A 26670-nucleotide genomic window follows, 5' to 3' on the forward strand; every position below is an offset into this window, starting at 1 on the left:
GAGTTCTATGCTTTCCCTAAATGTTTGCTTCTAAAACCAGTCTAAGCAAGAGACAAGATGGAAGGAGCAGAGGTTAAAGGTAAAAGAGCCCCAGACAAAGGCTTCTCCATTCTTACTCTGCATTTCCTCCCAGAAGCCCTGAGGTAAACTCCCAGAATTCCCAAGGGCAGCTTAAACCAAAAAAAGATGATGAAAGTAGGAAATCAAGACCACGTCTATCCCTAGCTCACCTGACTTGGAAACCTATTTGAGATCCCCCTACCACCACCACCACTGATTCTCCTTCATAAATGTCCCAGCACAGCCATACTCTCTTCACTGACTAGGCCAGCCTCATGGGTAGGTGACCTATGCAGTCACAAAGGGCCCCACACTCAGAAGGACCCCATGCTTGGTTAATGCTCTGTTGTTGCTATCTTGTCCATCTTCATAATTCTGTATTTGAACTTGTGTTTTGTAAGTTAAATCTGGTGGAACAATAGAGTGCCTATGTGAACACAAGTGTTGCCAATGCTGGTTGCACCATTCCCATATGCAGGCACAACTCATTTTATTGCACTTTGCATTATTACGCTTTGCAGATATTGCATTTTTTACAAATTGAAGATTTGTGGCAAACCTGCGTCAAGCAGGTTTATTGGTGCCATTTTTCCAACAGCATGTGTTCACTTCATGTCTCCGTGTCACATTTTGGTAATTCTCACAGTATTTCAGACTTTTTTACAATGCTATTGCATACTTAATAGACCACAGCATAGTGTAAACATAACTTTTATATGCACTGGGAAATGAAAAAATTCATATGACTTGCTTTATTGCGATATTTGCTTTATTGCGGTGGTCTGGAGCAGAAGTCATATCTCTGAGGTATGCCTGGAGTCTTTGTGATGTCTGCTACATGATTTCTGCAACATGCTTAAAGTTGTTTCTTTGTGTAATGCAATATTAAAGAGGAACTGAAAAACACCATGCCAAGTCAAGAGATATGCATCACAGAGGAAAGAAGAAAGCTTTGTATTTTAGTACCTTTAATAGTACTTTTTCCTGCTTTTTGAACAAGGGCCCCACGTTTTCATTTCACCCTGGGCCCCACACATGATGTAGCAGGCCCTGACTAAGTACTTTTTATCAGGGAAACCAGAATGAGGAATAGGTCCCTGGCTTCTGCTGACCATAATTTCCAGTATGGAAGACAATTTGAGGCCTAAGATTCACAACTATTTACCTCTAGGCCAACATACACACAGAGGACTGGTATGAATGAAAACAAGTATTAATTTCATTGCATTGAACAAGCACTCTAGAACAGTAGAGGAGACAGGAGACTGTGTGGCTGGGTCTAAGACTTCCCACCTGAATCTAGGCCTTGGGAACTACAAGTAGAAAGTTGAACCTGCTGTATGTAGGTCAGCGTGAGCTTCACAGGCAGTCCTACACACGCCATCTCCTGGCCTCTGCCCCAGGTGCTTACTGTATAGAGATGGGAAGAGGAAGCAAAGTCACTGTGCAGTAGATAAAAGTCCAGGGCCCAGCTGCCCCTGACTGCATTTGCCCCAAGAAGACGTGGAGGTGGATGGAGCATGATGATACCACCACCTCTAGAAAATGTGAATCAGTGGGCCAGATGGACTGTCCCTCTTTCTGCAGTCAAGAGTGTGTTAAATGGTCAAAGAGAAGGAAATAATTGCCTTTCCAGATCCTTCCCGAAACTGATAGTCAAGAGTGTTGGGGTTCTCTCTCAGGTTGGAAAGTGGGAGGAGGGGCATGAAAGTCTGCGAAGATCTGAAGGCGTCAACACTGTGAACGAAGTTTGTCTATCTACCATGAAGTGGGTTGGAAAGGGAGCTGCCTTCAGTCCTGCTTTCTGCAACTGAAGTTTCCAGAACCATTCCCTTTGTTCCTGGGCATGAAGTCTTGGTGGTGAAAAAAAAAAAAAAAAAAACCCAGAAATCATGTAAAACTGACCACCTGGATTTTGCCCACCAAAAGGGCCTGAGTGCCTGAGTGCCTGATGCTGAAAAAACCAGACACACAAAGGCCATCCAAAGGATTTTGCCTATTCCACTGGACAAGGAATTCATTTCCAGGGTGGTATGGCCTTGTGCCTGCCTGTGGAGAACAATGAGACAGACATGTGGTTGTCCTGGGCTCTCACTGATCCAGTGGAGGAGGGCAGGGGGGCTGCAGAAACCAGTTTACTATAAATAGGAGTGAGTACCCTTTGCTCCTGTTTAGCTCCAGAATCAACTTCCAAAGTCAAAGAAGAGTGGAGGGGGTGCTGATTCCTTTAAGGGTGATGCAGGGAACAGAGGGTATGGGAGGGACACAGGGGGCTAGAATCAAGCCTCATCTCAGAGGGATAAATTGTTAGTTCCCTGGTCTTTGGTCCCCTATCCTGGATGGTTTCCTCTTTTCCTGATGGTTCTGTGGAGGCTTTTTCTTTGGTGCAAAGGTCAGGACAAGGCCAGGAATGGGGGGGATGCTGGCGTGCACTCTCCCCTGGAGATTGATCTCTGATTCCCACTGGTCTCTGTTCCCCTTACTCTGGAGGATCAAGTCAGGCACTACACCCTCTTTTCTTTGTCATCTTGGACAGAGGCAGCAAAGAGCAGGCTCAGGCCACCAGCAGGAAAGACCACCTGAAGCCACACCTGTCCAGGAAGCTGGGGTTTGAATGGGAATAGCATGTGAAAGGACATTCGTAATATCCTGTATCCACCCGCTGAGGTACCTCTTTCAGCTGCCACTTAAGAATGGAATGTGTTCTGGAGGGCAGCAGGTGGGAAAGATACAAAAGGCCCTTGTCTGAGCTCGTGCCCACATGTGGGGTCTTCTGGAAGGCATCTCCCTCAAGTGAATGCTCAGCGCTTTGGCCTGCCCCAGGGCCACAGAGAGAAGCTGGGCCTGCCCCTTGTGAAGGTGAGGCCAGAGGTGTGCGTGTGCGAGGAGTGGGAGCAGCAGGGGGAAAATTGGAGCCAACGTTTTCTTTGCGTCTTGCCTTTTTGAATATGCTCTACTGACGCGGCTGGGAGAGATCAGTTCTCTTTGCCTGGAGGGAATGAAAAGGCGTATTGTGCAACAAAGAGTCTGGTTGCTAGCCAGAAATTAGTCCTCTGATGGAGAGGAGGAGAAAGACAGAGAGAAAGGAGGTTGGGGGAAGGAGGGCCAGCGAGATAACCGGAGGAGGGGTGGAGGGAGAGAGGCAATGCAGTGGCAGGTCACAGCCATTTGGCCCAGGACGGGAGGCCTGGGCTGCTGTGGCTTCTGAGCCCACAGGTGTGGAGCCTGAGGGAAGAAATGGGGGAAGGAGGGAGGGCGGCCCTGTTATCTTACCCAGATGCACGTGCTTCAGGGGGGAGGAGGGTCAAAACTTCAGACTATTTACTTAATCCTTGGAATGGCCTTTCCTTGCTCTGTTCTTTGGGCCTCTTGTGTTTAACCGACTCCTTTATGGGCACATGTGTGGTAATTAACACGTGCAATGGAGGGCCAGGGCCATGTGTTTGAGTTTCAAATATCCATTGATCTGGGGCAATCCCATCCTGGCTGCCCCCTCCCCTTCTTCTTCTTTTGCCCTGGCCCTTGAAGGTGGGGGTTTATGTGTGTGTGTGTGTGTGTGTGTGTGTGTGTGTGTTTCATCAATGCTACAGAGGAAATTCTGAATACAGGAAGAAGGACCCAAGTAGTCACTTTAGCTCTGACAATCTGCTGCTAAAACTGTGGCAAGCTACAGAAAGGGAAAGGTACAGATTCATTTTTGGTTTTAAGTGAAGTCATCACGCTGGAAGTGGGTCTCAAGCCAAACGTATTTAGAGATCCTGAATGACCCTGAGCAGCTTTCCCTGGCTGTGTCACGTCCTGTGGATTTTCCTGAAGGGTCTCTTTTTGGGGTCTTGATGCTAATTGATGTGGGTGATCTGGGGAGCTTCCAGGATAACTGATCACAAAGTTGTGGGCTAGGCTTGGGCTTCATGAAGGCTTGTGAGGTGCAGGAGGGAAGTGCTAGCCTCTGATGAGATGATGGGTGATGACGAATGAGTCAGTGAGAGAATATGGGAGTGCACCTGTGAGATGATTTCTGACAGTTATCTGTGGGCTCATTTTCTGAGTACCTGGGACCTCACAGGCTCAGTGGTGAAGCTGTGATAAATGACGAGTTAAAGTGAAGGGCCATCAGGAGCTTTCTCCAGTTTGCTTTGGTCTGGGAGTAAGTGGTAAGGAAAGAGGAAAAAAAAAAAATAAAGACATTAACAAACTGCTTACTTTTTTTTTTTTTTTGCATGGACATCTGTATTTGACAAGCTGGTCTCAGAGAAGGGCAAACCTTTCAAAACCCAACCCACCTTCAATCTGAGGAAAATTTTTATTCCCCCTACTCTATAAGTAGAGAGTGAGCTACGTTTATTTCTCTAGTCTCTTTCTTTGTCTCTATTTTTAGAATCTTTCATGGTGCCTGGTATACAAGTTGGGGCCACCTTGGAGACCTTGTCACTCTAGTAGTTGATCAAGTAGCACTCCCATTTGGGGCAAGGGGTGTGCTTAGGGGAGGACGATGGATGGTGCCCATCCTAGCAGAAAGGGATTGTGCCTCTAGCCTCAGCCTTCAAGGGCACTTGACTGACGTGTGGTTCATTGCCTCGAGCCTGGCTGAGCTGTGTGGAGCTGACTGCCACAGGGCATTCCACACGTGGAGTGTCACCCTTACTCACATGCCTTTAACTTCTTCACAGCTACCTCCTTCATCTCTTCCCATGGCACTGGGAGGGAAGCTGGGTCTGTAGTTGATCTCTGAACATTGCCATCAGATGGCAATGGTCTGATTGCCTACCAGCCTCTGGATTTGAATGGACAAGACACTGACAGACCCTCTCGTGTTGGCCTTCATTCATATTGGTTTTCTCTTACCGAGAAGTGTTCACTCTGACCGTGCCTGAGCAGCTCCAAGCCCAGAAGAAGCGGTTCTTTTGCTCTGTGTGCGTGTTACTATTACTCTCTGGTGCTTTGAACCTCCCTGGCCAAGCATGAGGTGCTCTGGTGGCACAGTGCCTAAGGCACTTGACTACTAACTAGAAGGCTGGCGATTCATACCCCCCAGCCACTCCTCGGAAGGAAGGTTGGGTAATCTACTTCTGTGGTGTTACTGCCTCAGAAACCCAAGGAGAGGTCCCTATGAGTTGGATCCGACTCAACAGCAGTGCGTTGTGTTGATGTTGTTGGCCAAGCGTGGCAGGTCCTGTACCAGCTTTGCAGAGGTGGATTCTGGTGTATGAGTGTGTCTGTGTGCTCATGCACGTATGACGCCTCCCCTCCTTCCCACTTTCCTACTCCCCCAGCCTGACTCCATCCTGCTCACCCCTTGCACTCCATCTTGACCCCTATTCTAGGGTCTCAGAAGAGAAATTTATTCCCAGATTAAGAGTTTGAATCCCTGCCACATCCCTACTTTCAAGGATTGGGAAGGAAATGGAGTCTAGAATCTGGAAAAGCCTCCTAGTTATAGTTTCTTTTGAGGCCCTGGTAGTAGTTAGTAAGCAGTCCTGCTGGCACAGTGGTTAAGTGCTCAGCTGCTAACCAAAAGGGCAGCAGTTTGAACCCACCAGCTGCTCCATAAAAGAAAGATTTGACAGTCTGCTTCAATGAAGATCACAGCCTTGGAAACCCTATATGGTAGTTCTACTCATCCTATAGGTTCACCATGAGTCAGTATTGACTCGACAACAAAGAGTTTGACTTGGGTTTTGGTAGTATTAGTGTTGTTGTTGTTGTTATTTGCCGTCGAGTCAGACCCAACTCCTAGTGACCCCTCCTTGGGTTTCTGAGGCATTATCACTATGGAAGTAGATTTTGCCCAACTTTCCTTCTGAGGAGTGGCTGGTGGGTTTGAACCACCAGCCTTCTGGTTAGCAGTCAAGTGCCTTAGAGCTCCTGGTAGTATCAGTAGCCTTTGTTATTTTATACTTGGTTCTTTTATTCTTTTAGTAAATGAATATTCATTGAGAACTTACTATGTATCAGACTATGTCACTGAGGATCCAGCAATGAATAAAACAATAAGAGCCCCAGAACTCACATTTGGATAGTTGTTGTTGTTGTTGTTTGGTGTCACTGAGGTAGCTCCAACCCATAGCAACCCTATGTACAAAAGAATGAAACACTGCCCAATCCTACAGTGATTCACAATCCTTTCTTTGCTGGAGCCCATTGTTGCAACCACTGTGTCAATCCATTGCATTGAAGGTCTAAAGCTGACCCTTTACTTTACCATGCATGATATGTTTCTCCAGGGAGTGGTCCCTTCTGACAACATAACCAAAGCAGACAATACAAAGTTTGGCCATCCTTGCTTCTAAGGAGCCTTAGTTCTTAGCCTCTTATTATGGAGATTATCTTCAGGTGAACATAAAGCTTCCCAAAGAAGCAGTAGACTTGACTTGTAGATGCTCAGAATCTGTCATATCTGCAGGGAGCTGAGTGGAGAAAGGTGGCCCCTCTGAAAAGACCTGGCTGGTAGCTTCCATGTCCAGAGCCTGTAAGGAAGGACCCTTAGAGGGAGCTGCCAAGGATGAACATGGCCCAGTGGCAAGTTCTTGAACCCTCTGCCTAGTTCTTTTTGTGAGGCTGCTGAAGTCCAGGTGAGGGAGCACTGAGCTGATCAGGCCAGGAAAATATGTTCATTTGCTAGCTGCTCCTCGTCTGAGTGGTCTATTTCTGGGTGTGGCACAGTGATTTGGAGGGAGGTAAGATGTTGACATGTGGACAGAAAGCCCTCAAAGCCACTTCTGAACCCTTTATCTCCAACTCTGAGTGCCATATAGTTCTTATCATAGAGGCTGAGGAATTGTCACCCTCAAGACCTTGTATAGATTCTGTGACTGCTGACTGGTGAAAGACAACTGTGAGATTCAAGAGCTACTTACTCTAAAATTTAGGTGGAAATGTAACAGAATTAGAATAGTTAAAACAATTTTTAAAAAGGAAAATAAAATGAGAGGAATCACTCTGTCTGATTTTTAAGACTTTATATAGCTACAGAAATCAAAACAGGTGATATTGGTGGAGGTAAAGACAAATTAATGGAATAGAATGTTGTTGTTGTTGTTATGTGCTGTGGAGTCAGATCTGACTCATAGAAACCCCTCCTTGGTTTTCGAGGTGGTGTCTCTACGGAAGTAGATTGCCCAACCTTCCTTCTGAGGTTCTGGGTTTGAACCACCAACTTTCTGGTTATCAGTCAAGTGCCTTCAGCACTACTCCACCAGAGTTCCCGTGGAATAGAATAGTAGACCCATAGACCACACAAGTTGACCAACTGCTTTTTTTAAAAAACTTTTTATTGTGATTTGGGTGAAAGTTCACAGAGCAAATCAGTTTTCATTCAACAATTCATACACATTTTGTTCATGCCATTGATTGCAATCCCCACAGTGTAACAGCACTCATCCCACTTCCTCCCTGTGTTTCCCATTTCCATTTGTCCTTTTTTTCCTTTCCCTTCCTGCCTTCTGAACTTTGTTTCTGGGCAAATGCCACCCTTTTGATTTCAAATGGTTGATTGTTCTGAGGAGTGTGTACTTCTCTGGTGCTACCATTCACCTTATAGATCTGTGTATTGTTTGGCTAAAGGTTGAGCCACAGGGTTCAGTTCTAGGCTTGACTGATGACTAAGGGCTGTAGTCCCTGGGGTCCCACTGGTTTCAGTGAGCCTGGTCTTTTTTTCATTATTTTGAGTTTTGTTCCACATTTTTCTCCACTCTCTCTGGAACTCCTATTGGATCCCTTTCAGAGCTGTAAGTAGTGATAGCTAGGCACCATCTAATTCTTGCGGTCTCCTGGTCATGGAGGCTGAGGGTCTTGTGGCCCTTTAGTGCTTTGGACTAATTGTTTCCATATATCTTTTATTTTCTTCCCTCGTCCTTGCTCCAGAGGGAGAGAGACTGGTAGTTGCACCCTAGATGGCCACCCACAGCTTTTAAGACCCCAGTCACTACTCACCAAAGTAGGATGTAGAACAATGTCTTTGTGGACTTGGACTCTGTTGTGCTAACTGACTTTGATGTCCCCTGAGATGATGGTCCTTGAGCCCTCAGGCCTAGTGATTCATTCCTTCAAGGTTTTCGATTATAGCTAAGAAGGTTTCATATCTTCACCCCTAGTATGCTCTCCTATATTCATGAATATTTTTACAGCATATGTAAATATATATGCAGAAATATCTTCTGTCAAACTTATAAAAAAAAAAAGCCAAACTCACTGTTGTCAAGTTGATTTCAACTCATAGCAAGCCCTCCTTGGGTTTCTGAGGCAGTATCTCTATGGAAGTAGATTGCCCAGTCTTCCTTCTGAGGAGTGGCTGGAGGATTTGAACTGGCAGCCTTCTGGTTAGCAGTCAAATACCTCAGGCACTACACCACCAGAGCTCCATAGTCCCATTCGCCTTCCAACACCTGCTCAGCTTGCATGTCTATCTATATATCTACTTGTAGATTATTGTTATTACAGAATGTGCGTGTAAAAGTATTTTACTTCTGTTGCTTTGAACTATTGCGCTTCTCCCAGTGTCTTCTTCCAATTGATTTTTTATAATGGTACAAATGCAATTAAATGAAGGAAGGACTGTTTTTTACAACAAATGGTGCTGGAACAATTAGCCATCCATGGGTCAGGGGAGAGAATCTCTACCTAAATTTCACATCTTCTATAAAAATTAATTTAAAATGGACTTTAGAATTAAGTGTAAAATGTCAAACTATAAAATTAATAGAAGAAAACTTTTGGAACCTAGTACAATGTGACCCTGGAGTTTTGGTATCTTAGCACATCAATATCCGTAAAATAAAAAAATTGATAAATTGGACTTCATCAAAAGTAAAACCTTGCTCTGTGAAATACCCTATTAAGAGAATGAAAAAGCCACAGAGTGGGAGAAAATAATTTGCAAACTACATATATGACAAAGGACTTGTATCGAGAATATATAAAAAAAACTCTCAAAACCTAACAGAAAAAAAAAATCAATTGGAAAATGGACAAAAGTCATGAGGGGACATTTCCCTAAAGAGGATACACAGATGGCAAAAAAAGCACATGAAAAGATAGTCAACGTCATTAGCCATTGGAAATGCCAGTTAAGACCATGATGAGATATCATTACACACCATTAGAAAAGCTAAATAAAACTAGTAACAATACAAAATGCTGGTGAGGATGCAGAGAAGTTGGATTTCTCATACATTCCTGGTAGGAATGTAAAATGGTACAACCACGCTGGAAAATAGTTTGGAAGTTTCTTTAAAAACTAAACATATACTTATTACATGATCCAGCAAACACAATGTGAGCATTTATTCCAGAGAAATGAAAATTTATGTTCACACTAAAACCTGTACACAGAAAATTACACAAATAAAGCAGCTTTATTTGTAATAGCCAAAAATGTGAATAACCCAAATATCTGTCAATGGGTTAAGAGTTAAACAAGTTGTAGTGTAACCATACAGTGAAATACTACTCAGCCATGAAAAGGAGTAAACTGTTGATACTTAACAACTGGAATGGGAGTAATGCAGAGGACAAAAATATATTTAAAAAGTCATATACTGCATGATTCCATAATTTGAGAACATTCTCAAAATGACAAAATTATGGAGATGGAAAACAGATTAGTGGTTGTCAGGTGTGAAGGAGGGGTCAGGGAGAGGGAAGGACTATAAAGAGGTAGCAGGAGGGAGGTATTTGTGGTGATGGAAATGTTCTGTATCTGGATTGTGGTGGTAGTTACATGAATCTATTCATGGTATAAAATCTCATGAACTATGCACACACACACACACACACACAAACACATACACAAATGAGTGCATATAAAACTAGTGGAACCTGAATAAGGTCTGTGAATTACATCAATGTCAGTTTTCTGACTTGGACATGGTACTATAATTATATCAAATGTTACCACTAGGGGAAAGTGGCTGAAGGGTACATGGGACCTCTCTTGGTAATTTTTTGTAACTTCCTATGAATGAATAATCATTTCAAGATAAAAAGTTAAAAATAAATTAGCACCGTCTTCTGTGTGAACACAGGCCAGAACAGCCTTGCGGTTGCTGGTACCTCCTCCTCCTTTTCCATCCCCGGTCTACGTTTTTCACTAGCCTCATGTTTCTGTTCTTATTCGGGGTATTGCAGACCTTGAAGACATGGGGAACTGCTTGCGATTAGACAGCTTGATACATGCTTTCACTCTTTTTGAGAGAGAATGGGTAGGTAGAATGTACAAAATTGACCTCTTTCTCTGGAGAAGACCCAAAGTGCCCAGATTTTGCTCTCAATGGTCAGAATCAGCACAGCCCACCCTACATTTCTGAATCTCTGGGCCATGGGCAATGCATCTTAGGAGATTTGAGGTTGACCAGCATTCTATCCTCTTCTTGGTATGATCCAAGCCAGGCTTTGAGGCACAATCATCTCTCCATTATGGCCAGATTAAGTCATCTTGATTTCTATGCTGGCCCCGGAGTCACATGCTGAGGAAGATAGTGGGTCTGGTATAAATGTAGTCTCTTCAAAGGCAAGAATCTTCCAGCACTTTTACCAGGTTGAAGTTTGTCTCCATGTCTTTTAAAAGACAGATAGTGGCAGCCTTAATGAAAATAAGACGGAGGATGACCAGTGATGGACATGGCTTGGGAAGAGCCCAGGACTCAAAAGGACTTGGGATCACTGAGAGACCTTCTGAATCCCGGATGGGGGTGGTGGTTTCTTTTTTTCCTCACTCTCCAAGGCTCTTCAGTCTTGGAGGCCCCAAGAGATGCCATTAATACAGATTCCTACTCTGGCCCCTTTGACACATCTGCTTTTGAAGGACCTGGAAGAGAAAGCTCTTTGTATGTGGTCAGAATAAACTCATTGTACACTCAGACAATTAACTCCTCAACAGACTTGCCAGTCCCTTGAAAGGCCCAGCCCTCCTTCCCTGGACCTCTTGAGCTCTATTCAGTTCCTTAAGCACACCAATGTTTTTTCGTTTTTGTTTTGTTTTGTTTGTTATTCTGAAAAGTCTTTCTCTGAGAATTGTCCAAGCGGATCAACATTGTCCACAGCCTGGCATTTATCTCCACTTGCCAGTGAGTGTCAATCAGGAATCAAAAAGCCAAACAGAGGAGGCTTTGAACGATGTCATTGGGGGTCGAAGTGACTTCCAGCTGTCTGTGCGTGGGCCAGGCCTTCTTGCAGGGCAAGGAATTGTGCTGTCACATAAACCCACTGTCTTTAGAAGCTCACAGAGCCTGTGCAGGGGCTGTGACTTTCTGGGGCCGCACCTGCAAAGATTATGCAGGTGTGGGGGCTGGGCAGTCTTAGAAGGCTCCATGCCATGACCCTGGGTGTGGGCAGTTTCCAAAACTGCTCACTTCCTCTGGGACCTTGAGCAAATCGTTCGCTCTGAGACTCAATGTCTTTATCTGTCTGATGACTTCCTCTGTTCTGGATGGTGGTGAAAATAAATGAGGAAAACTACCTGCCAGAAACTGTTTTGAGTGTTGCAAAATGTGGCAGTACTATTATTATTGTTGTACTTGACATCATCCTTGAGAAATTCTGATTTATTGCCTTTTTAATTTATTTTTCAGTGTTTCTAAGTTTATCTATTCTCCCTATCAGAAAAATGATAATCTTTGAATTGGGTTTTCAGTGTTCCATCTTCTTCTCTTTGGTCTGGAGGAGTATTATGGTATTAAAGAGAAATAGTCTTCCTATTTGAGGTTTGAAAGAATAACCCTGAGGGATCAAATCATCATGTGCTTATATATAAGTTGAGATGAACATGGAGTCCCCGGGAGGTGCAGATGGATAATGCACTTGGCTGCTAACTGAAAGGTTGGAGGTTCAAATCTACCCACAGGCACCTTAGAAGAAAGGCCTGGCAAACCTGCTTCTGAAGAAACAGCCATGGAAAACCCTATGGAGCACAGTTGTACTCTGATACACATGGGGTCACGGTGCATTGGAATAGACTCCACGGCACCTGGTATTGTTATTGAGATTCAGATATATTTGTCTTTAAAACATGTGGAAGAGCCTTCCCCCCACAACCAGTTGCGGATGGCTCAAATAGTATAGCTGCTGCTGGCTGATAATTTATATGTAATGACTTTGGCACTTTATCCCTTTTGTTTTAACAGCTCTATTGAGGAATAATTTACATAATACAACATTCATCCATGGTAGCACAGTGGTTAAGCACCTGGCTGCTAAATGAAATGTTGGTGGTTCAAACCCATCAGCCACTCCACAGTAGAAAGATGTAGTAGGCGGCTTCCACAAAGACTACAGACTTAGAAACCCTGCAGGCCAGTTCTACCCTGTTCAATAGGATCACTACGAGTCAGAATTGGCTCGAGGGCACAACAACAATGAAAACAAGTACACAGTTCAATGAATTAATAAATTTAGAATTGTGTAACCATTACCAGAATACAATTTTAGAACATTTCCATCACCTCAGAAAGATACCTTGTGCCCATTTATAGTTATCACCACTCCCACTCCCTAGCCCCAGACAATCAGGAATCTACTTTTTATCTCTATGGATTTACCTTGTCTAGACATCTGGCTTTTGCATCTGGCTTCTTTCACTTAGCGTAGTGTTTTCTGAGGTTCATCTGTGTCGTCATATGTATTGGTAATTCCTTCCTTTTAATTGCTGAATTGTATTCCAATATACGGACACACCACAATTCGTTTATCCGTTTGTCAGTTGACATTTGGATTGTTTCCAGTTTGGGCTGTTGTGTACACTGCTGCTATTGATATTTATATATCAATATATATGTATATATAGTTGTTGTTGTTATGTGCCATCAAGCGGACCTGATTCATGGTGACCCCTCCTTGGGTTTCCGAGGCAGTGTTACTACAGAAGTAGATTGCCTAACCTTCCTTCCGAGGAGTGGCTGTTGGGTTTGAACTGCCAGCCTTCTGGTTAGCAGTCAAGTGCCTTAGGCACTATGCTACCAGAGCTCCTATATATATACATATACATATACATATACATATACATATACATACATATACATATACATATACATATTCTTATTTCTCTTGAGTGGAATTTCTGGGTTAAATGGTAAATTTATGTTTAATTTTTTTTTTTAAGAAATTACCAAACTGTTTTCCAAAGTGCCTGCTCAATTTTACATTTCTGTCAGCAATGCATGAAGGTTCCTTTTTCTCCATGTCTTTGCCAATACTTGGTATTATCCATCTTTTTTATTTTAGCCATTCATTTGGATATGTAGTGGTCTCTCATTGTGGTTTTAATTTGTGTTTTCCTAATGATTGCTTGAGCCTCTTTTCATGCATTTATTTATATTCATTTATCTTCTTTGGTAAAATGTCTAATATGAAAATATTGTGCCCATTTTTTAATTGGGTTGTCTATTATTGAGTTATAAAGTTCACTGTATTTTTAAAAAATTGATGGGATTTTAATGTTGCAGATCCAATTTTAAAAGTAAGCAGTTGAATGAGATGGTTTAATACTTGTGGTATTTCCTTTCATAGCCTTTAAAGTTTTTTCCACCTATGCATTATCCTCAGGCAAGCGTCCCACAATTTTAGAAGAGTATTGCTGCCTAGAAAAGGAAAGTGAGGAATTTAGGTCATTTCACTTGTTGGACAGAGAGCTGTATCTGGACTGTGACCCTACTTGAGACTGGGTGGTCAGGGGGCTTTGTAGATGCTTTATTCTTTCCTCAGGGCTCGGCGTGAGGCCTGGTATTGCTCCATTGCTTGTCCATAAGCAGAATTGATGTGGATCTTGGACCCAGGCCTTGGACTTCTGTTTGCTTGAAGGGTGCGCTTATTTGCTGGGTCAGAAGCCAGGTGCCAGGTGCCCGGAGATGATGGTCAGGGGTCCTGTTGGCTTTGGCTTGGCTTCCCATTCCTTGGGCATGCTGAGTTTTGCAGGTGGCTCTCCTGGCAGCAGAGCACCTTGTCTTTTGTCACTTCATAAAGATTCCCAGGTAGGGTCTCCCTTATGGTAGTGCAGCTGTATCTCCTCACCCTTGGTGACCCTACTCTGTAAGGAGACTTACTACCTGTGGTTGACTTTATGCTCTATGGGCTCTGGGCTGGCATCTGGGCGATCAGCAGAGGCTCATGATCTGCAAACGTGCCAAACTCCTCCAGGAGGGTACCCTTCTCCTTTCCCTGAGCTCGGAACTTCTCTGCTGATCTCTGGACAAAATGGCCAACTGGACTCTCATCTGGATGACAGGAGAAAGAAAAAGAATGTTTTCAGTTATTCTGAGCCAAAGAAAGATATAGCACTAGTGAAATGGGAGGACTCAATGTATACAAAAGAGCTCTGGTGGTATAGTGGTATAGCTAACCAGAAGGTTGGTGGATTGAACCCACCAGCCACTCCATGGGAGAAAGATTGGGCAGTCTGCTTCCATAAAGGTTTACACCCTTGGAAATCCAATGGGGATCCCTATGAGTTGCAATCAACTCGACGGCAGTGAGTTTGGTTTTGGTTAATGTACACAATGAATATTAAAATATTGCTTAAGACATTTTGTGCTTGGGTTCTCACCTTTGTCCCTCAGGCAATGCTTGATTTCTCACTTTCCCTTTGTAAGCACATAAGACTCCTAAAATGAAGCCACCCTGGGTAAAAGGACTTGGACTATTTAGACTGTGAACTCTGCATCCGGCAGGAGCAACCAAATGTGCATGACAGCTGCCAAAAGACTTTATTCAGTGGCTCATTTAATTCAATGGAAAGAGGTGTTAATAGAATCAGGGGAAGTGATGCTATTAAAAGAAATGACATTATGTGGTTCTGTTCTGTGTTTATATTCCCTCAATGACTTCCAGATCAAACTTACAGTTTGGCATCCAACGATGCCTGTTTTGGACTCTAGTTTGAGGCAAATAAAGTATCCAGCATAGCTGTTCCTCTCTTCCTGCTACATGTCATTCCTCAGCATTTGGTGTCCACCTGATTGTCAGACAACTCAGGATCATCTCCCTGGGGGAGCTAGGTCTGGGTATCAGCATGTGAGAATAATAACAGGGTCAGGTATCACATGACTGTCAGGTTGCTGGCCTCAGTGTCCAGCAAGGGTTTAGGGTCTCCATAGCCCTTGAATCTTAAGATCCCAAAGGGTGGGTGGGATGTTGGTGCAAGAAAGGAATCAGGAACCTGTATTCTTCCTCCCTCCCCCATGTGAAGTTGGCCAAAGATACTGAGAGCTCCAGACGGTGGAAGGGTATTATTGGTGATGATCTGAGAGACTGTCACAGAGACCATCTAAGAACTTGTATTCTCCATAAACAATGAGTGCTTGGAGAATGCAGTCTTCAGTTATAAAAGTCATCTGGGGGTTTGGGGAAGAAAACAAACAAACAAACAAACAAAACTCACTACCATCAAGTCAATTCCGACTCACACGACCCCCTTTGGGTTTCTGAGGTGGTAAATCTTTATGGAAGTAGATTGCCCAGTCTTCCTTCCACGGAGTGGCTGGTGGATTTGAAAAGCCAACTCTCTGATTAGCTGTCAAATGCCTTAGGCACTACGCCACCAGAGCTCCTTCTGGGCAAGAGAGGAATGGTATAATCATCAAAATATCTGAGACCACCATGGTGTCTTCTCTTTCCTGACCTGAGGGAGAAAAGAGAGAAATCTCAAATCATGCATTTTCAATGAGGAGGAAGATTTCTTCTCTCAGCTTTCACTGAGGGGGAGAAAATGAGTCTTTTTTACCTACTGAGCACAAATATGCATACAGTACATAAACATATACAGTCTGTCTGTGGTATTAAAATTTCATTAGTGAGGTGATTAGGAAAAAGAGTCTAAAAAGCCTTTTCAGAGGGACAATTGGAAAAAATTTTGAGGAACACTGATCTAAGCTAAGATTTTCAGACAAAACCAAAAATCTCATGGTCATCGAGTCAGTTCTGACTCAGGGAGCTCTGGTGGTAGTGGTTAAAGCATTTGGCTGCTAACTAAAAAGGTCACCAGCTGCTTTGTGGGAGAAGGATGAGGCAGTGTGCATCCATAAAGATTTACAGCCTTGGAAAACCTATGGGGCAGTTCTACTCTGTCATATATGGTTGCAATGAGTTAGAAGGTTTTGAGAACATTGATGAAAATAACTGAGAGTCCTGGCAGGTTAATAAACAAAGTCTGCACTAACTCCTGACCTGTGGACATTCTCCTGCTGCAGAAATAGTGGCCCAGCACTAGAAGGATAGTGTTAGGACTACCTTCCTGGGAACTGTCTGTTCTCCTGACCTATGTTGGAGGTTTCAAAGCAAATCCAGAGTAATTTCTGCAGTTTCCCATGTCTCTTCTACTTTTGTTTGCCCATCTTTTACTGAGGGTTGAGATGCATGCTATTTCACAGTTAACAATATTCTAAGGATTTCCTAATTCTTTTGATTTCAGTGTGCTGGTAAATAAGTAATTATTTTTATAAAGATCAGCACAAAACCGGTTTCTATGAAGAGGAGGTTCAAGATGTCCCAAATGTCCAACTTGTCCACAGTGCTGCACCACTCCATCATCTCTGATGTCACCTAGTCCCCTTCCCTTCAGTACTCTCCCTCCCTCTTTGGTTTTGATAATTAGCTGCAGCCTCTCACAAAATTAATGAACCGTACTTACAGTTAAGTGATTTATCAGGGAAGTAACAGGATACAATTTGGGAGTGGGAACAACTCAGAAGTCACAGGAACAACTCAGGATACAGTCCTTGATCATGACAACTTCTTCTCACCCTCTGCTGCTGGGCCCTGCTCAGGGCCTTCTCAGGCAAGTGTTACAGCTCTTAGCTAAGTAGTCCCCACCACAGCCCTCTAGTACTTCTCTCTCTCTCTCTCTTTTCCTGTGTCCTGCATTTAGCCTAGCAGAATGGCAAAACTGACCAATACCCTCATTAAGGTTCCATATGCCTTATTTGCATAGTCCCACCCCCACAAGGATTCCCTGTACTTTTTTTTTTTTTTGCATTAGCAGTAAGCTGTCCAATCCTGCCGCACTCTATTTGCATAGTCCCACCCAATCATTGTAAGGGGGGGGTCACAAAGTCTATGGCTAGAAGGACCATATAAAGTAATCCACTGCACTGCAGCTGGAGAGAAAATATTCCTGCCTGCCTGCTCATCCCCCTTCAATGAAAATAGAGAAATAACAAAGAGTTTGCAAGAGAATAGTGCCAAGGTCTTTTATTCTCTTCAAGCTCTTAGATCACTGGGAAAGATATGAGCTGGTCCCTTTCACAGGAGGGCTGGAAGGCTCTGAGGATACCAGAATTAGATGCCACCCTTGCCCGGTCTTGTCTGGCCAGAAGTCGGGCTGCCCAGGGAGACACCTGCCCTCAGCTTTCCAACGGGGTGGGGTGGGGGGGGTGGAGGCGGAGGAACAAGGGATGACAGAGCCATCTGTGATCCCAGATTCACGAGAAAGAGTTCTCCCCGGGACGGCAAGCAGCCTCGGGAGGTGCTTCCGCGTTACGGTCTCTGTGACTCTCCTTTCCTTCTCGTTCTCTTCTCTCTTTTCTTTCTCTTTGGTCTCTTCACTGGGACTTGGCCGGGCCATGTGCAAACCCCAACCATTCAACAGTGCTGGAGAGTAGATAGTATTTACCTCAATAATGGTAGTCTCTTTTCGATTCTTTCTAACCCTCAATTCAGATGACGGGTCTAAGCCAACACCCACGATGGAGACTCAGCCGATGTTCGATGGAGATGGTAAGCTCTTATGTTACTTCCAACTCTCACTCTCCCACCCATCTTCAGATTTGGGAAAGGTCTTTCCTTTGGATGTTTAAGCTTTCTTCCTTTTCTTTTTTTTAATTTCAATTTTCTCCAGTTTATGCTGGGTTGTTTTAACTTTTTTTTTTTTTTTTTTAAATGCAAATCCTCCAAGGAACTGGTACATTCTCCATTTCTGGAAAGGTCTTCTGTCCTCCCTAGGCTTCCTGCCTGTCTCCCGATGTCCAACAACAACATAGCCCAAACAGACCCTTTGAGTTGCCAAAACCAAGGAATCATGGCTGAGGGAGAAAGTCAAGCCAGCAGTGTCCCTCCAGTAAATGAGCCAGCACTTACAAGTGCCTGCTCTGTGCCTAGCATTGTGTTGTAGAAGAAATGTAAGCCTCTGCTCTCAAGACAGATACAAGTATTAGAGAGCTTTTGGGTTAAATTATGTGGCCTCAATTTTTAGTGTAATAGGTATTTATGGGAAAAAGATATCAGGATGGTTTGGGAAAAGATTGTGTGAAGAGATGGCACTGGGACTGGATCTTGAAAGTGGGGGGTAGGAATCAGGGTGTTCCAGGAAGGGCAAATGTTTGAAGGAGAGAAGTGGTGGGTACATGGTGTAGTTGGGAAAGCAGCAAAGAAAGAGATTGGCTAGTGCAGCTGGTTTGGCTAGGTTATAGGGACCTGGAGAGTTGAGTCAAGACCTGCCCGAGAGGTGAAATTCCAGGACAAGGGAATTACAGTTGTCTATTGGCAAAATAGAGTCTGGATATCCATGTCTGGGGAGGGATGGAAAGTAAACAGGAATGACATGGAGTGTGGAATGTGGCCTCAATTCTAGGTTTGAGCTGCTCAGGCCCTCCATTCCTCAGTGTACTTTGCTGTGTAGTCCAGGCCCCTGTGAAGAAGACAAGGAAGCTTAGTACAGCACAGTTCTCAGAGAGTCAGAGAATGAGGTTCAGTTCTCAGTGCAATATGTGGGAAAAGCTAAACAGCTTTCAGCTGAGTATATCCAGGCCTGGGTCTTGAGCTGGACAGTGAGACAGAGGAATTAAAAGGGATCCTGCCACTGGTTGGCACTGGGGCTAGGGATGTCCCTAACATGGGCTCAATTCTGGGTTGAAATGTGGCTTGTTTGGTGGAACATGTGTGTTCATGCCTAGAACTTCAGATGTTTGCATGATTCCCCAAAGTCTTGGATAGCTGGCCAAGGCTGGGGCCCTGGGAGTCATGTAGGGGTCAGATGGAGACCTTCCTAGCACCCCCATTGAAGATTTTCTCACTCTACAGTATATTCAGGGTAATACTACCTGTCTACTGGGTGATCATGCCCTGGAGAGACCTAGAGGCTCCATGGAGCTCCCTGAATGGAAGAATTCAACCTTCATTCAATGAGGAACCATTAGAAAGGAAATTGAACATCAGATTAGACCCACTACTTACTTTCTCTTGTGGAGCAGAGTCTCTGTAAACTGAAATCTGCTGTGGCTCAGCTGTTTCCTCTAAAACGGTCTCTGTGGTTTGTTTGGTGCTTGTTTGTTGATTTATCCCCTTTAAATCTTCTCCCAGGGAAGCAGCTGAGAGGGACTTGGCTTGGCCCATGTTCCTCACCTCCTGGGATAATATTTTTATTCCTGGATGGAGTGGCTCAGCACCTCTGAACTCTGACCACTAGGCCTTCTGGCCCAGGAGGCCCTGGTTGGCGCCTATGAGCTGATGGGGAAAGGCATTTCCATTGTAAGGAAGGGAAAAGACATTGGGACAAGGTGGGTATGGATGAGGGAAGAAGATGAAACCTCAGGATTTAGATGCCCTAGGTATTTAGAAAAGCTGTTAAAAACTGGTGATTACTCTCCAACTCACATTCTGTCTTTGTCCAGACTTTATTTTTTCTCTCTTCTCTTCAGAAATCACAGCTCCAACTCTCTGGATTAAGCACTTGGTGATCAAGGACTCCAAACTGAACAACACCAACATAAGAAATTCAGGTAAATAATTTTCCTTGGACTATATGTGTACCTAATCCATCCATGGGGAGCTCTGGTAGCATAGTGGCTAAGACACTTGCCTGCTAACCAGACGGTTGGCGGTTCAAACCCACCAGCCACTCCTCAGAAGGAAGGTTGGGCAATCCTACTCCCGTAGTGATACTGCCTCGGAAACCCAAGGAGGGGTCGCTATGAGTTGGGGCTGATTCGACGGCACATAACAACAACAACAACAATCCATCCATATCTACTCCAGGAGTACCACTGTGTGGGCTTGGGCAAGTCGCTTAAGTCTTGTTCTTGATTTCTACAGCTACAAAAGAAGATTGTGCAAGTTAATTCCTTCTGAGTTTCATTTGCTTCAATTATTATCTCAGGGATCAGATTTTGTGAGTAGTTGATCCTCTTACCTAACAAATATTTTTGACTATATATTTTAATATTTTAATTTACTTTCTGTATGCCATGTAGAAGAATTTAAAAGAAGAATGAATGGCATAGAGAAACTGGGCTTCAAACCTAAAGAGGCTTTGTTCTATGTGCTTCAACGACTCTAAGTAAAGGTTTAGTCTTGTTTTTTCTGGTATGATTTTTTAGGGGGTTGCTAATCAGAAAGTTGGAAGTTTGAGTCCTACCTGGAGGCACCTTGGAAGAAAGGCCTGGTGATCTACTTCCAACAAATCAGCCACCAAAAACCCAATGGAACACAGTTCTGACACTCACGGGGTTGCCATGAGTCAGAATTGACTCAATGGAAACTGGTTTTGGTTGTGAGTGGTCAGGTTTTAGCACTAGCTGAGCCCTTTGTAGAAATGTGATAATTTTTGAAGGGTGATAAGATTTGTAGGACTCATTTTTACAGTTCATATATCATCAATAAAGGCCAAAGTTAATGTCCCTCAACAGGAATATGTATTAACAAACCTAATCTGTATCTCTATCAGGAACAGATACAGATCTTTCTTTCAGCCTAAGATTTTATTGTGGGAACTGTTACTCTGTACAATTTATGTTGTTAAATTTACCCATCTATTTTCCTTATAGGTAGCAAGGGATTAAAAAAAGATACAGCCCTTTAAAGCAACAAGCAGAATTTAAATGATCACTAATTAATGGCTGTGTTGTGATCCATCCCCTTTACATTTATATGTATGCCAGTACTGTCCTGAAGGTAGCAGTGTGGGGGCCAGAGTACACAGAGTGATTTAGACCAAGAGGTAACTCCATCAAGCATCTGTTGATGTTCTCTGTGGCTTGGGCTGGTCAGTGCCTCTCCATGTGTTTGTTTCCCTCTTTAACAAAAGCTGGAGGTATGGGATGATGACGTGAAAAGGAGACCATATGAACTCTATGTGCCTCTAAACACACAATACAGTGGTTAAAGCACAGGCTTTAGAATCAAAGAAATCCGGGTTCACATCCCAGCTCCCATACTTAGGGAGTGACCCTAATGAAGCTGAATAATCTCCCTGAACCTCAGTTCTCATCTGTAAAATGGAATCATAAACTCTCCATCAAAGGATTGTAGTTAAAGGTGAACTGAGTTACTGTATGCATGCCATTTAATTTACGCTTAGCTAAATGATAAATAGTAAATGCATGAAAACCTTATGAAAGCAGTGAAACACTGTCTGATATATTGCTGGAAAACTTCATGAATAACCCTGAAAAATGGTCTGATATAGTGCCAGAAGATGAGCCCTGCAGGTCAGAAGGCACTCAAAATATGTCTTTTCAAAGTAGAGTTGACCTTAATGATGTGGACAGAGTAAAGCTTTTAGGACCTCCATTTGCAGACCCAAAATGGGAAAAAAAAAAAGCAATTGCAAACATCAGTTAATAATCAGAATGTGGAATTATGAAGTATAAATGAAGGAAAATTGGAAGTTGTCAGAAATGAAATGGAGCTCATAAAGATCAGTAACCTAGGTGTTAGTGAGCTGAAATGGACTGGCTTTAGCCATTTTGAATCAGACTACGATTTTGAATTAGATTTTGAATCAGATTTTGAATCAGACTATGCTCTACCATGCTAGGAATGACAAATTGAAGAGGAATGGCATGGCATTCATTGTCACAAAGAATGTTTCAAGATCAATCCTGAAGTACAATGCTGTCAGTGGTAGGATAATATCCATACACCTACAAGGCAGACCAGTTAATACTACTATTATTTGAATTTATGCACCAACCACTAAAGCCAAAGATGAAGAAATTGAAGATTTTTACCAACTTCTACAGTCTGCAATTGACCAAACATGCAATCAAGATGTATTGATTATTACTGGTGATTGGAATGCAAAAGTTGGAAACAAAGAAGAATCATTAGTGGTTGGAAAATATGGCCTTGGTGATAGAAATGATGCAGCTAATCACATGATAAAATTTTGCAAGACCAATGGCTTATTCATTGTAAATACATTTTTCCAACAACATAATTGGCAGCTATACACATGGACCTCACCAGATGGAATTCATAGGAATCAGATTGACTATATCTGTGGCAAGAAGCAATGGAGAAGCTCAATACCTTCAGCCAAAACAAGGCCAGGAGCTGACTGTAGAACAGACCATCAATTGCTCATATGCAAGTTCAAGTTGAAGCTGAAGACAATTAAAGCAAGTCTACAAGACCCAAAATATGACCTTCATTATATCCATGTGAATTTAGATACCATCTGAAGAATGGATTTGACACATTGAACACCAGTGACCAAAAACCAGATGAATTGTGAGACAACATCATACATGAAGAAAGCAAATGGTCATTAAAAAGACAGGAAAGGAAGAAAAGACCAAAATGAATGTCAGAAGAGACTCTGAAACTTGCTTTTGAATGAACAGTAACTAAAGCAAAAAGATGTCAGAAGATTTCAAAGAGCAGCTCAAGAAGACAAAGTCAATTAAATGTCCAGAGACCTGGAGTTTGAAAACCAAAAGGGAAGAACATGCTCAGCATTTCTCAAGCTGAAAGAACTGAAGAAAATATTCAAGCCTTGAGTTGCCATATTGAAGGATTCTATTGGGAGCTCTGGTAGCATAGTGGCTAAGACACTTGCCTGCTAACCAGACGGCTGGCGGTTCAAACCCACCAGCCACTCCCCAGAAGGAAAGGTTGGGCAATCCTACTTCCATAGTGATACTGCCTCGGAAGCCCAAGGAGGGGTCGCTATGAGTCGGGGCTGACTCGACAGCACATAACAACAACAACAACAACAACAATGGGCAAAATATTGAATGATGCAGGAAGCATCAGAGAAGATGGAAGGAATACATAAAATCACTGTACCAAAAAGAATTAGCAGATGTTCACCTATTTCAGGAGGTGGCATATGATGAAGAACCAATGGTACTGAAGGAAGATGTCTAAGCCACACTGAAGGAATTGGCAAAAACAAGACTCCAGGAATTGATGGAATACCCATTAAGATGTTTCATAAATGGATGCTGTGCTGGAGGCATGCACATGTCTACGCCAATGGAAGACAGCTACCTGGCCAACTGACTGGAAGAGATCCATATTTGTACCCATTCCAAAGAAAGGTGATCCCACTGAATGTAGAAATTATTGAGCAATATCATTAATATCATAACCCCAAAACCCAAACTCACTGCCATTGAGTCGGGTCCAACTCATAACAACCCCTCCTTGGGTTTCCAAGGTGGTATCACTACAAAAGTAGATTGCCCAATCTTCCTTCTGAGGAGGCTGGTGGGTTTGAACCACCAGCCTTCTGGTTAGCAGTCAAATGCCTTAGGCACTATGCTACCAGAGTGCCTATTAATATCATAAGCAAGTAAAATTTTGCTGAAGATAATTCAAAAAAGGTTGCAGCAGTATATTGACAGTAGCTCTGGTGGTATAGTGCCTAAGGCATTTGACTGGTAACCAGAAGGCTGGCAGTTGAAACCCACGAGCCACTCCTTGGAAGGAAGACTGACTGGGCAATCTACTTCCATGGAGATACTGCCTCGGAAACCCAAGAAGATGTCACTATGAGTCAGGACTGACTCAATGGCAGTGAGTTTGGTTTGTATATTGACAGGGAACGAACTTCCAGAAATGCAACCTGGATTCAGAAGAGGATGTGGGATGAGGAACATCATTGTTGATGTCAGATAGATCTTGGCTGAAAGCAAAGAATACCAGAAGATGTTTACTTGTGTTGTTTTGACTATGCAAAAGCATTTGATTGTGTGGATCATAACAAATTATGGATAACATTGATAAGAATAGGAGCTCTGGTAGCATAGTGCCTAAGGCACTTGACTGCTAACCAGAAGGCTGGTGGTTCAAACCCACCAGCCACTCCTCGGAAGGAAGGTTGGGCAATCCACTTCTGTAGTGAAACTGCCTCGGAAACCCAAGGAGGGGTCACTATGAGTCAGGTCCAACTCGACGGCATATAACAACAACATTGATAAGAATGGGAATTCCAGAACACTTAATTGTACTCATGAACAACCTGTACATAAACCAGGAGCCTGTCATTTGAAAAGAACAAGGGGATACTGCATAGTTTAAAATCAGGAAGGGTGTACATCAGGGTTGTATCCTTTCACCATACTTATTCAATCTGTATGTTGAGCAAATATTCCAAGAAAAGCTGTACTATATATGGCATCAGGATTGGAGGAATACTCATTAACAATCTGTGATATGCAGACAATAGGACCTTGCTTGCCAAAAGTGAAGATGACTTGAAGCACTTACTCATGAAATTTAAAGAATACAGTTTGCAGTATAGATTACACCTCAACATAAAGAAAACAAAAATCCTCGCAACTGGACTAATACACAGCATCACAATAAATGGAGAAAAGATTGAAGTAGTCAAAGATTTCATATTACTTGGATTCATAGTTAACATCAATGGAAGCAGCAATCTAGAAATTGGATGTTGTATTGTACTGGGCAAATCTGTTACAAAAGACCTATTAAAAGTGCTGAAGAGCAAAGATGTCTCTTTGAAGACTAATGTGCACCTGACCCAAGCCACGGTATTTTCAGTTGCCTCATATGCATGTGAAAACTGGACAATGAGTAAGGAAGACGGAAGAAGAGTTGATGTTTTTAAGCTGTGGTGCTGGTAAAGAACACTGAAAGTACCATGGACTACCAGAAGAAGGAACACATCTGTCCTGGAAGAAGTGCAGCCTTGGAAGCGAGAATGGCAGACTTTATCTCACCTACTTTGGTCATGTTGTCAGAAGGGACTATTCCCTGGATGAAGGATACCATGCTTGGTGAAGTGGAGGGTCAGCAAACAAGGGGAAGAGCCTCAATTAGTTAAATTGATATAAAATGATGGGCTCAGTTATAGCAAGGATAGTGAGGATGGTGCACAACTGGGCAGTGTTTCATTCTGTTGTACATAGTCGTTATGAGTCGAAGCTGACTTGACGGTACCTAACAACAACAACTGCATGATACATTGTAAGTATATGTATTTATTATTGTTATTACTGTTGATAAGAACAATAAGAATGTTAATTATACTGCTTACAATGAGAATTCTTCAATTAGGAAAGACTTTATGATTGTCACCATGAGCAAAAGGATCAAATGTACCTCTTAGTACCTCCCCCACCCTCCTCACACTGGTAAGCAAACACGGTAAGTCAAATAGAACTAGCTTTGGTACCTGTTTTGGTACACTTCCGCCAGGGCTGGAAGTGACATCTGGGATGGCCTCTCCATTTAAATTGCCGGCAGGTCTTCAAGGTCCTAGTGAAAGGTTAATTCTCATTCTGTGGCCAAGTGGTGGGTGAGGATAATGTTTCTCTGAAATATTACAATACTTTTGACCTCAGTTGGCTTTTAGCATTTGTTTCCTTGAATTTCTTCCTCATCTACCAATACCTAATTTCTCCATCTAGATTATAAACTCTGTGAGGGTAAAGGCTTTGTTGCTAGCCCTTCATTACAGGACAATTATAGCTCAATGCGGTTGAATACTTTGGGGAAGGATAGAAAAGTTATCATCATCATCATGAGTAAAATCAGAATTATCACCATCATAACAGCTTGTCTGTGTCAGGTTCTGTAGCAATTCACACACGTTATCTCATTCCAATAACCCTATGAGATAGGTATTATTAGTGCCCCCATCTTAGGAGTGAAGAAAGTAAGGCTTAGAAAGGAAATAGTGTGTCTTGGTTATAGAACTAGTAAGTGGTGGGGCTGGCGGAAACAAGTAATCCTTGGTAATAGAATGATGGTCTGCTTCGGCTGTCTTGTCAAATGTAGTAGGAAGGTGATGTGAAATCAGTTGGTGGCCTTTGCTTCCACTTCCCACTTCCCTTCTGTGCTTTCTAATAGAATGAGTATAGGGTCATGTTGAGAAATAGTTTCCAGACAGGTACAACTACTTTCCTTTAGGTGGAGTGACCCGGGTACCTTTGTTTCACTTTGGTTGGCCCCAGTCATGTCTGTAAAATTAGTATATTAAAAAAATCCCTGCCATTGAGTTGATTCTGACTCATAGCGACCTCCACTGGGTTTCTAAGGTAGTAAATCTTTATGGAAGTAGATTCTGCAGCGTGGCTGGTGGGTTTGAACTACCAACCTTCGGTTAGCAGTCAAATGCCTTAGGCACTATGGCACCAGAGATCCTTAAAGTTAGTGTATGTTGTTGTTGTTGTTGTTATTTGCTGTCGAGTCGGCCCCGACTCATAGTGACCCCTCCCTAGGGTTTCTGCAGCATATCACTACGGAAGTAGGATTGCCCAAAAAAGTTAGTGTATAGGGTGGGGTAATTAGAACAGAGTTAGAGAATCCTTTAGAGAAACTGAGACCAGGGCATTCTTCGCCAGCACCACAACTCAAAAGCATCAACTCTTCTTTGGTCTTCCTTATTCATTGTCCATCTCTCACATGCATACGAGGCGATTGGAAATATCATGGCTT

General features: G+C 43.1%; 1 protein-coding gene across 1 annotated transcript in view; it reads left to right on the top strand.

Annotated features, from left to right (window-relative positions):
- SMOC1 (SPARC related modular calcium binding 1) overlaps window positions 1-26670 on the top strand; it is a 204447-nt gene that overhangs the window by 129564 nt on the left and 48213 nt on the right. Inside the window, exons 6-7 of the mRNA XM_042781149.1 lie at window positions 17704-17760; window positions 19680-19760. Coding sequence (XP_042637083.1) covers window positions 17704-17760; window positions 19680-19760 — 138 coding nt within the window. The remainder of the gene's footprint in view (window positions 1-17703; window positions 17761-19679; window positions 19761-26670) is intronic.

Source organism: Orycteropus afer, unplaced genomic scaffold, assembly GCF_000298275.1.
Source record: "Orycteropus afer afer isolate SDZICR_OR568_19922 unplaced genomic scaffold, OryAfe1.0 scaffold00088, whole genome shotgun sequence".
NCBI classification, from domain to species: Eukaryota; Metazoa; Chordata; class Mammalia; order Tubulidentata; family Orycteropodidae; genus Orycteropus; species Orycteropus afer.